Here is an 11963-nt window from a genome sequence, read left to right on the forward strand (position 1 = left end):
AGATATAAGATACTAGTCATAAGACATATTATTAATGAAGTATGGAAGTAGATAACAGTCACGCATCCTATTCCCGTAGGCGAGGTTAAAAGATGTTGTCATCCACTTATACGAAAGCTCTCACGATAATCCAAATTACCTATGACTAACATCCAAAATCCGCCAACAACAAACTCTAGATACCCTAGAGCATAAGGTACCTATTTAACCTATATACGTACCTAGGTAGTATTTGACTCGGCTCGGGGAAACTAACCTAGACTGCAACAGCGCTAGCCTCCGAGGTGATAGTATATTTTCTAAACCAAGCGGTGAATGACATCAGTAGGCTCCCGATCCGAACCATTCATTCGGGGTTTTTAGATCGTTCTAATTTGAAACATGAGTGTTTGTCTCTTATAGTAACCTGCTTAAAGCCAGGGATGCGCCGTAACTACCTAGGTAGGTAGAGACATACACATGTGAGTACATATATGAGGTAAGTAGCCGCTCCCTTCTACGGGATGTCGAGTTCGTTTGAACTATAGACATTGAAGCCTGATGCAAGTATCCTAGTTAGGGTATTGTGGATTGCTTGCGTGGCAACTCAGTGGTTTTTCATGCTCGCTGCCATCGGCGCTGCCACCACTCACTTGGCTTGAGGCATGATTTGTTTGACTGGTTCGGGGTTGTGAATTTTATGTGTGCACGACAGAGCCACAACGTCTCATTTTGGTTTGTCTTTCGCACCGGATTGCCCGAGTTATTTATCACCCACGGTTGCAAAAGCGCGTGGTTGCCTCTCGTTGGATCGTCTCGCCGTCTATATATCCGAGTGTTCTCACCTTGTTTAACAAGACCAGCAACCACCATTCCTACCTTATCCACTAGTCAGTATAGTAGGCACAGCCAGACACTTGCCTTGGTCATATGTAAACGTCGTTAGTTATTTCTTCGGGAAATAATCTTGGTCGTGACTGGGAGTGTGACTTGACTCTTACAAACAACAGTCACCTGCTCAACCACCGAACCAACTACCTTAAGTCAGGCTTCACTTAGTCCTACTCAGCTTTCTCCGACATACCTACATCTATTTAATCTTTAATGTTGCAACTATCAACCTACATAACCTAAAAACCAAAAGTACTATACTCTCTCTAACCTTGATTTTCCATCGCTTATCAATATGCCTTCCAAGACTGAAAACACTACTACCGCTACTCCTACTCTGGGCGAGGAGATCAATATCGCTATACGCCCATTACATACCAAGCTCAACAAGCTAGTTACCCGTCGCTTGCGTCTAGCTCTCCCTCCACATTCTGACGATGCGAAAAACTATGTCACAGGGCTACTGCACATCGCGCCCATCTACCAGGCCTTCGAGAGGGAATGGGACCATATTTTAGAGGACTCCCCTGCTATTGCAAATATAGAGCCTCGGATACGTTCGCTTTTAGCAGACATACGCGTAGAGGGCTTCGCGCGGTCGGGACCACTACAGAAGGACATCGTTACGCTACTCGGGCGGAACGATGATTTTGTACGCTCGCGAACGGAATCGGTATCTCATGCGCCTGTGCTAGTCGAATTTCAGAAGCATATCCGCGAGGCTGTTCAAGCACGTCCCCACATCCTAGTCGCTTATGCTTGGGTCATGTACATGGCGCTCTTTGCCGGGGGACGTTATATTAGAGCGTCGCTCGAGCGAATTGACCAGAGCACCGGGTTCTGGTCAAGTCTAGAATCCTCCTCCGACAAACCCGAGCCCGAGTTTAGAATGCCTGGTGCTTATGACGCCTTTTGCGTCAAAGATGTTCTCCGAAAGCAAAACATGCAACCGCCGCCTCTGAACTTCTTCCTCTTCGACACGCCGGAGAACGGCGAGGATTTAAAGAGGTTATTCAAGGAGGCGCTGGAAACGGCCACCTCGCCTCCGGAGTCAAAGTTGACGGAAGATGAACGCGCCGATGTAAAAAAGGAGGGGCTGACTATTTTCGAGTACATGGTCCGCATCGTGGGCGAGTTAGACGAGATCTGTGGCACGGAGTACGAAGAGCAAGCCGCCGCCGCCGCAGCAAAGTAGGGATCTAAAGGGAGGCCGCCGCCACCGGTGAGCTTGAAGAGTCGCGATAGCGTGGTTATGGAGAGGGAGAAGAGGATGAGGGCGGCTGCGAAGGGGAGAAGAGTTGGAAACGGTGTGAAGAGGGGAGAGACTGCACCTCCGGATTTGGGCGAAGGTAGTAGGGGTGGAAAAGGGACCGTAAGGTTTCGAGAAACCGGACGAAAGAACCAGGATACGGAGGGATACAAAGACTGATTGAATTATGGGTAGGGCTAGGGTGTCCGGGCATTAAGTTGGTGTGAGCATGAGATATCCTAAACTACATTTCCGGGGAATAGACTTGCGTTTCTTTTCATAGACACATTATACATGTTATATTCTAAGAACAACTTGTCAACCCAGCGTTTAACTACGATTTGGTAATAAGTGCAAGACAGTTACACAACGCCGCGGATAAATTTCTACTTATTAGTTGGGCCATCTCTTTCCACGAACCAGTGGATTGAAGGTTTAGTATGTATGATTTTACGAAGTATGAATCTCCTTTAGGTATTATAGAACATACACTTGACCATATGACTGGCTATTCTAAGACAAGCATAGAGAAAAGAGCATTTAATATAAATGCACCAAGAACCATTAACGATTACTCGTATCGGCCAATCTCTTGAACTAAGATATTTGCAACTCATTATTATACTTGACTTTTCTAATATAGTTACTAATTGATAGTATTATAAGTTTGGTAATAGGCAATTTTGGGGTTAAGTCATTTTACAGCATTCAAGTTAATTAGGAGTAGAAACCGTAGTTACTAACCCCTATAAGTTAGACACAAGACTCAACTATGAAGTCATTAGTTATTAAGATTTTGCAAAACTTTTTCTTCTTTAATATTTCAAAACAAGAGCTCTAGCTAAAGCTCTCAAACTACCAAACACGCTGCAGCTATCTGCAACGAGCTATGCTGTCTAATACACATGGTATGTAATGCAATGGTGGGGGCGCGTAGGCCCCCCTCTCTCTATCCGTCTGTCCGCCTCGCAGGGCGGAACTGGGTATCATCAAACGCTTTTATGAACGAGAAAATAAAGTGCTGGGAAGTGGTTATTAGCTGTCTCTTGGTGAGTATGAGACATGGTAAGGCGCGTGTATGTATGCATGAGGTATGTAGGTAGGTAGGGCAAAATCCCCTTTTTTAGTTAATAATTCCGAACACCTGGGATGTACTGGTCGTGTATGTCTTGGATAGGGTATAGCTGAGTTAATTACAAGGAATACGGCATTGGTATTAATCGTTATAAGTGTATAGGTATAAATTATGACCATTCGTGGAGGTTATTTGTGGTATGGTGTGGAAATCCTGTTTCTGGGATCCTTATTAGTTGAGATATAGTCGTGATTTGGCCGCATACGGCTTATGCTTCGGTTGGAACTTCGTTGGCACGGATCCAAAACTGTTCGCTCGTTTATATTCTGTAGGAAGTACAGACCAACAGCATGGAGCCGGGACGCGTAGCCGCCTTATCGAATATCGTCGGTACCCAAAAGTTTGTCGCACGAATTCCAAACTCGACCTTATATCGGATTCTCCATGCCGATGGGCGGAACAGGCGGTACAACCGTCGCACTACTCTCGCCGCTCTGGGAAACAGCGGTGGCTTGCGTCACGCTAGGACTTGGTCTTCCGCCGCTCCGCGAGCTTCCCGCTCCTAGGCCGCGCTTCATCATCTTGCCGAGCACAGTCACAAGTTCGCACGCGTCATCGTACATATCGTCATCCAGGCCCTCAGTCGCTTCGTACACCTCCGTGATCGTCTGCTTCGCTAATCGTCGGCTTCCCTCTCGGTCGTGAACGCAATCGTATAGGAATGCCGCATACTCTGTTTTTACAGAGAGCCGTAGCGAGTGCGATCCCCATAGTAAATTGTCTGCTAACGAGATGGCTTCTCGGAAGTACTGGTGCGCTGTTGGTAAGTAGTCTACGGATGGTAGTAGAAAAGCGGCCGCCGCTTCTGGAGTGAAGTTCGGCATCTGCACTTGTCCTTCGAAACCGGGAGGCGGTGCTGGTATGCCTTGCTCGTACGGATGAGTTGGTTGTACCGACGATCGCATGTACTCGGGCGGTAAGAATGCTGCCGGATTACTCCTATCCACGCCCTTCCCCTTATCAACTCGTAACGGTTCTGGCGTCATCTCCGCGGCAAGAGCCTGAGGTGTCGTCGCAATTCCCATTGGCGAAACCGGGGGATTATTATGGAATAGGACGAAGATGTGATAAAAGGATGCGCGTAATTTGTACGCGAGAACCTTGAGCTCAACGTAGTCACCAACCATTGGTAAAACATACTGCTCGAGCATCACGAGGCCTTCACGCGAGAGCCATAATATGTGAAAGTAGAGCTCGAGAGACTGAGTCACGCGCGTGGTATCGAGGCGGCGCTGTTTGCGCGCTTTTACTAACTGTCCGGCTACATTGATTGAAAGTCCTAATATCTTAAACAGCATCGATGCGAGTAGCGCATTATTGGGCTCGACAGATTTTGCGAGGCGTCCGAGGAACTTCTGGTCCACCTCGGAGGACGCCATCGAAAAGATCGTCGGAAAGGGGGTGGATACCGGGGTCCTATGGTTATGTGAGAAACTTGCTTAAGCCTGTTATACCATGTAAGAGGGTTGAATGATAATTGCGAGCATAGAGGTTATAGGAACGACTGAAATGAAATATGGTCTTAATATTTGCAAGGTTCTTCGTTGTACAGGTAACACAGGTGGATGAGGATATCTCCATGGATACTAGAAAACGTATGATAGAAGGACCTATAGGGGCAATGATTTTATACAGGATTAACATACCTTACAAAACCTGCTGCTTTCCAAGAAAAACTTCCTTCCCTAAGAGGCGTGCTGGTCGACAAGCCCAAACTGAATTGCTTCCACTAGCTGCAAACGACTTCGATAACGAATGACTGGCAACGCGACTCAATCCCAATATGAGCATGAGAAGCAGTCGTTGCTGGAAGAGTCGAAAACACGCGAGTGGACTTAAAGCGTCGTCCCAATTCCGTAGTTCGTGTTGGTCCTTTTTCCTGTTTAATGTAGACAAACTCCAAGTCTGATAAAGACGACTGACTTCCTACACAAAACCTGGTCCAAGAAGTACAACGCAACCAAAATTAAACATTCGAAAATATTACAGTAGACTAGCGTCGCGAAGTATTAGCTGGCGCAATCTCATCGGCCACAGCTACCCTAGTAAGGGCTGCGCTGGCACTGCTATTGGAGGGGGGGAATACTGACCAATATGATACAGCGAAAGTAATACAAGGTGACAGACCCAAGTCGCAAGTCCAGAATTGGGTCAAAATGGGCACAAAAAATAAATAAATTTAGACAGATGTAAAACAAAAAGGAGGAAATGGGTTTAGGGTAAGTGAGGACAGAGGCTGAGGTAGGGCTGCGGCGGCGGCGACGATGGTGGTGGCAGGTGTTCTAAGACTTATTCGACCGTGAAGCATTTCGACGTCAGTAGCGCGCGCACCCCTTCCGCTGATCAAGCGAGCGTGCGTGCGAGCGAATAGTACAACCACAACAACGGCTAGCCGGGATAAGTCATATACATATAGGTAGGTAGTGTATGTATGTAGGTACCTAACCTAGGAGATCTACGCCGGACAGGGGGGGCAAGTTGGCAGAAAACCTGGGAAAGCAAGCTGGTCGCCTTTTCGTGATCCCAAGGAACCAAGTGAATGGTGGCGGTGTGAGGTCAACAAGGGCCTTCCTCGATTGGCGAGTTTCCAGGCTTTTGGAACGGATGTGGAGTTTTGGTCCGCTACAAGACTGGTCTGGTATATTATAATGTCGAATAATGTCGAAAAACTCTTGGCCCCCGCGAACTTCTTTTCTAAGCGGCTCCAGAAGTCGACATTAGCGTTGGGCGTTCTCATAGGTCGTCTTTTACAGTGAGATGTGTGTAGTAAGTGGTGTGGTTGGGCGATGATGATGATAATGATAATGATGCACGAGCCTCGAGCGTTTCTCTGCTGTTCAATAGGAGGCACGCGGCGTATGTAGATAATGTTTTATGTGCTCGTGCTTATGCATGTATCTGCATATGTAGGAATATACGTCCTGGCTAAAGATTCGCGTGGGAACAGAATAATAAAATAACTAATTATTCAGGAGAACTGCAGGATGAACGAATATTCTTTGCAGCAAGCAACAGACTGAGCTTCCGAGGTCGTCTCGCCGTACGGTTGCATATACACGCGTCCGCGTCGGATCGCTATAAGCGCTCGCCTTCTGGATGCGACGCTAGACTGGGGAAGCGCGAGGCTAAGGGGCAAGGGGAAGTTAGGTAGAGGGAAAGGAGATAAAAGAAGATATCGTGTCAAGAAGCCATATCCAAATAACCACGAGCCTTGTGTAGTACTGGTTACCGGGTGCAGACAGTTTAGTTTCCGATCTCTAAATAAGAGAACGTGCTGCGGGTGACAAGCGAATGAGAGGCCGTTTATCGTGCAGCAGCTTTAATGCAAGATGAGTTGTCCACTTTGCCGGGGGACTTGCTAGTAGTAGTAGCAGAGCTTAGAGAGCCTAAAGCCTTAGAGCTGTGGTCAACAAAGACCGGACGGGAGGTCTAGTTTTGACTCCAACAAGCTTCCTAGGATTCGGGTCCGAGATGGAGTTTCGAGTCTTGGACGCTGTGGAACTTGGAAGCATATAATATAATAGTTAGGCTCTTGAGACTTTATGATACTATTATCGGCCGGCTCTATCGAAGTCCCCAAGTATGGTCTCGGTAGAGTTGATGCGAGAAAAAAGAAAAGGAGTAATTAAAAGTTCGGCTTGACGATCCTAGAAATTACATACATGAATACTTTTTTTTTTGGACTTTTATGACGGGTCCAGCCGCCACGCGCGCAAACACGTCCCAAAGAGTGATATTTTCCAGGAACGACAGGGTTCAGGGGACTTATTATCAACGTCTTTATCTCCAGCTTCCCCCATCCCAGACTTTTTTATTTTAAGTCTGGTCACTTGAGTCAACTTAACGACGATGGTTATTACGATATCAAGCCTATTGGACAGTGGCTTCGTCATCGAGACAATGGTCTATATATGACGGTTTCATTTCTCGACTTTCGAGTCTACTGTCTTTAGTGCTTAAAGTTCTTTATATATAATTCGAGTTTTAAAGCATGGGTGAAACCTCGTACCCCCGTACTAACAAGCTCTTAGGTGTCGTTACATACTACCTCGGCTCTCTACATCATCATTCGAGTTTCTTTTCTCAAGTTGTTCTCGTACTTAGAGTTACCAAGACGATATTCTTGTGCCAGTGTCCATCCCGTAGCTACGGGTTTTTAGTCTACGGGCTAATGCCACGATACACTGTCTAAGACACTTGAAGCACACTCATGTGGCATAACCCGTGGGGCGCAAAGTCAAATTAGTGGTTTGGCTTAAGGCCAAGCAACGGAGAGACTGTACGATTTCGTCTCGTAGCCCACGGCTAGCGACGACCGTGCTACGGGAACACGCTCGGGTTATCCATGTGATGTATTCCCAAGATACAACCGGCTGGGAGTTTATCGAATTCTACTCTTTTCGCCCAAGCACGACGATATTCTTCGGTTCAAAACCGTAGATAATAGCGCTGATACGCGTGCGTCGCATTACCATAGTTTGCTATGTCGCGGATGCTAACAGGGGAGCCTGGCCGGAGGAAAGCCATTGACCAATAGCCAACAAGGAGAATCAGATCCCGATCCCCCAGCCACCCGATTTTCTAATTCGGCGTAGGCTGTAGCTAATAAGTAACGCGTTACTATTAATAATGACAAGCTGGCTCTCTCGATTTACGCATATAGAAGCATGGTTAGATGACCTCACGAATCGCTATAAAACAAGAGAGTAAGAATAAGAGAATAAGAAAATAGTGTATTGGTTTGCTCCGCTTCGGGTCTTCAAATATGCGGCCTATCGAGTTATCCGTCCACTCAGCGGCGCCCGTCAATCTATTTGCCAGGCTACGGAACCTGCGGCCATCGTCACAATCCTAACTACGTAGATGCGGGAAGCTCCACAGCGACTGTCGACACGCGCAACAAACGGGTTGTATAAACTGGCGGTGAGGAATAACGCAGCAACGCGTTTTCTTCTCTCTTCCTCCTCCCTTCTCCCATGCAAGTGCTGCAGTAGGATCGTTCAGCTGCAGTTGGTAACCGGTTCTGGAATTTTGCTGTCCTCGGTAATGATGATGTGATCTCGCTGGAAGAGGAGGATCGGGTAAGCTTAGCTACATATCAAAGGGCAAAACATACCTTAGATACATACATATAGGAGGACTTGGCCAAGTTGTTTCAGTATGTCTAACCGGCAGTTCGTCAGCTGCACGCATATAATCAGCGTCGTTCTGATTCGGTAGCTGCATGTCACAGCAGCTTAAAGTATGTCTGCATGCAGCCCTACAAGCAGAATGTAATTACAAGCAGCATGCTAAGGGCTTGATTGGATCAAGTAGAGTGCCCATGATTGACCGAATTTTATTGACCTAGCCTTTGATTTGTTCATCTGATATGAGATTGCATCGTAGTTCGACGTATAAGATAAGGCATTTCTTGCTTGTAGTTTAATAACGAGAGCTTTACTCAACTGATGGAGGTAGACATACATCGACTAACCTCCAACTATAGCATGGGCGTAGGTAGGCTGATTGGGGCATACTTTTTTAGTGCAATGTGTTGACACTTAAAGGGCCGGCTTACAAAAGGGGTATACTTTAGGTAGGCTTTGGGCTTGCATTTGTGTAATCAGCCTTGAACTACTCTTCTGTAGGTATGTAGCATAACGCTTGAAGATTCTCCGACAATTTCGAGGTCAACCTATTTTCTGGAAAGGTATTTCGTTATTGTTTTAATTCCCTGATTACTATTTGAGTAATCCTAGTGTACATTACATACATTCATGACTTATATGCTCCACAGGAAATATACATTATAACGCAGACAAAGCGTTGGTCAGAAGGCTACAAGACACCAAACATCAAAATCATAAAAGCTGTACCGAGAAAACTCATTAAATCTGAACTCATGCGCAGAAGGGAGCTTATTCTCCAAGCTCTAAAGCAAATATAGGGGTATAATCCAGAGCCTGTAATGCTCAATGCTGAATACTAGTTCCGACCCGACGCCATGCTGTAACCTTAACCTTACTTTCATTTACTCGTCGTCATCGAGCTGATCCCAGTCGTCTCCAACATCTGCCCAGCCGCATCCCCAACGTCGACCACCTGTCTCGCCACCTGTCCTCAGGTCCGCCGCCTCTTCTCTCCCCTCGCTCCAGCATCGAATCAAGTAGTCGTCGCCCACCGTTACGAGTTTACCCTCGCTTGTCCAAGTCAATGCGCCAACCTCACTTTCGTGTCCTCGAACGAGTGGCGCCCCCATTCGAACAATAGGTATATCATCGTTAAGTCTGGCCGAGAGATTGGCAGTACTATTGGTCCGGAAAAGCGGCCTACGCACCGTATTCGAGTCCGTAGATGAGAAGCTTGAGTTCAATACCGTTTGTTTCTGAGAAACACCTATCGTAGAATCTTCTAGACTTAGAGAGCCCATTGCACCAAGAAGGTCATCCCTGAAATATCGCTCCTGTGTAGGGAACAACATAGCACAAGAGTCGCTGCTCCCCACAGCTAAAAGCTCGCTCTTGCCATCACGGGCTGGCCTGACGGCGGCTTTGACGTAAAAGCTAGTCGCATGAAACGACGGATGTCGGAACCCGTACAGCGGCCCTAGGCCTTGGTGAGGTACCGCATTGTGTCGTCGTCGGGGAGGTTCGCCGTTTCGTGTTGAGAGTTCCGGAGCGTGTCCTAACATGAGATGGGCAGTTGAATAAGCATATACAGTATTGTCCTTGCACACCGCATATAGTCGAGAGGCATCGGTATTGAGTGCTAGGGATGAGATCCCAAAGGGTCTCCAATGCTGATGCGAAGAGGGTGGGGCGGTTACAGACAGTGGGGAGGGAACCTTCTGGCGAGATGAATGTATGGCGCGGATATCCCAAAGTTTGATAGAAGCATCCGCCTCACATGCAGTAAGTAGCAGGTGCTCTTGTCCTGAGGGTAGAAATTGGAGTGCCGTAACAGATACATCACCTACCCGGTTTGGTAGCTCACGGTGCGATGGAATATCCCCAGGTCCAAGGTTTGATGCTTGCTGAGCTTGGCGTGATGTGCGTACATGAGCGTGATATAGACTATTGATAGCACAGCCTTGCTTGGGTGCTGGGCGCCGGTATCGTAAAGCGACTTCACGTTCCTCGGGTGCTAAGATATCCCGCACTGGTTTCCCTGCGCAACGAAGATCCCATATTTGAACACTTCCGTCGCGGGAAGACGTTGCGAGGACATTGCCATTAGATTTGCCCGGTTGGAAACGAACTTGCTTCAGGGAGGCGGTATGATGTTGAAGAATCGCAATTGGAGTCTGTGTCATCATATCTATAACTCTTCCGGTTTGATCGCCAGATGCAGTAGCCAGACGGTAATCGTCATCAGAGAAAGACAAGTCGATAATGGCATTTGTGTGGGCCTGGAAACATAGATGAATCTTGCGGAATGGTTCAGATGAACCACCAGACGACTCCAGTAGACGAACTCGACCTTCCTCATCTCCTACTGCTGTCAAACTGTTCTTGTGACAGGCGGCAGCACAAAATGGTATGCATCGGCCTTGACCGTCGTGACTATTGCAGGAATGAACATCGTCGGGCTTGCTGTAAAAGTCGGCAGCATCTATTCTCCAGTCCGAGGCTGGGCATGACATGAAAGAACGTCCGGCCTGAGGCATCCCCCCTAATTGTCTTTGCGCAAGTTGGCCGGCAAACCCGCGACTCGTCAAAGGTACGAGTCGTCTCATTGGCATTGACCATGATGGGAGTTCGTCCTCGCTAACATCATCATCCAAATCGATATCCTCCTGACTAGAACGAATAGATCTAATTGGGCTGAGCAAGGCTAGCCTAGTATCCGGTGACGCTTCAAATCCAACATGGTTCGATTGGAAGATTAAAGGGGGTCGACAAGGTGAAGAATCGGGAGTATGGTTGAACTTTCGTCTTTTAGGTGTTGGAGCATCCACGGCATTGGCATTCTCGTCTCGGATATTTTGCTCCGAACGAGGTCTTAATGGACTAGAGGGAGCGGGCGTCTGATAACGATTGTTCATCTCAGGGGCGGCGAGATCCTTTAGAGCTTTTCTTGCCGGGCTGATACGTGTAGGTACTCGAGAGCGAGGAGTGAAAAACCGTCGGAACTTCCTGGGAGTAATAGATGGGTTTCTTCTCTCCTTGCCATTCATGACCCTGGGCGGGGAGAGGAGCCTTGAGTTTGATGCATCGTCGGCCATTATAGCTTTTGCTTCTGCTTCTGCTTCTGCTTCTACTTTTGCTAGGTCCACAACTTGCCTCCACAGGAAGGACAGATGCCGCCGATGACCTTAAACCCTTGGAACCAGATATCTAACCTAGTATCAAGAGGATAGATGGGGACAATTTAACATAATAGACAATAAAGTAACTAAGATAAGCTTGAATTGACTTGAAGAGGATAACAAATTGAATAGTAATGGTGGGGAATAAGATGGTAGGTAAGGATTCTAGCCGGTTCGGAGGTAAGAAGTTTGAACAGTATCCATAGACACGCCCGCGAAAAGACGCGAGAACACGAAAAACCACTTACACGACCCAAAAAGGCAATGACGTTTTTTAGAGACCAGGGTTTAACGCGTGGGTCTTAGTATTGGTACTGTGTCAAAACCTAAAATTGAGATGATTGTGGCGGGTGCTAGGACCGTCTATTACCTAAAACCGTAACCGACAGTCCTAAGATAGCCAATAAACGCCATTTTCT

General features: G+C 47.3%; 3 protein-coding genes across 3 annotated transcripts; 1 reads left to right on the plus strand and 2 right to left on the minus strand.

Moving 5' to 3' along the window:
* Nucleotides 1-1165: 1165 nt before the first annotated feature.
* On the plus strand, nucleotides 1166-2065 carry GL218_06543 (Heme-binding protein HMX1; the record flags this gene model as incomplete). The annotated part of the gene is made up of 1 exon (XM_033583263.1): nucleotides 1166-2065. The coding sequence occupies one exon, from the start codon at nucleotides 1166-1168 to the stop codon at nucleotides 2063-2065; it is 900 nt and encodes a 299-aa protein (XP_033433685.1).
* A 1557-nt stretch (nucleotides 2066-3622) lies between these two features.
* Nucleotides 3623-4633, minus strand: GL218_06544 (uncharacterized protein; the record flags this gene model as incomplete). The annotated part of the gene is made up of 1 exon (XM_033583264.1): nucleotides 3623-4633. One exon carries the CDS (start codon nucleotides 4631-4633, stop codon nucleotides 3623-3625), a length of 1011 nt encoding a protein of 336 aa, XP_033433691.1.
* A 4634-nt stretch (nucleotides 4634-9267) lies between these two features.
* Nucleotides 9268-11460, minus strand: GL218_06545 (Cell division cycle protein cdt2; the record flags this gene model as incomplete). Its single annotated transcript, XM_033583265.1, has 1 exon — nucleotides 9268-11460. One exon carries the CDS (start codon nucleotides 11458-11460, stop codon nucleotides 9268-9270), a length of 2193 nt encoding a protein of 730 aa, XP_033433690.1.
* Between the last annotated feature and the right edge of the window lie 503 nt (nucleotides 11461-11963).

Source organism: Daldinia childiae (assembly GCF_008694065.1).
Source record: "Daldinia childiae strain JS-1345 chromosome Unknown Scaffold7, whole genome shotgun sequence".
Lineage (NCBI taxonomy): Eukaryota > Fungi > Ascomycota > Sordariomycetes > Xylariales > Hypoxylaceae > Daldinia > Daldinia childiae.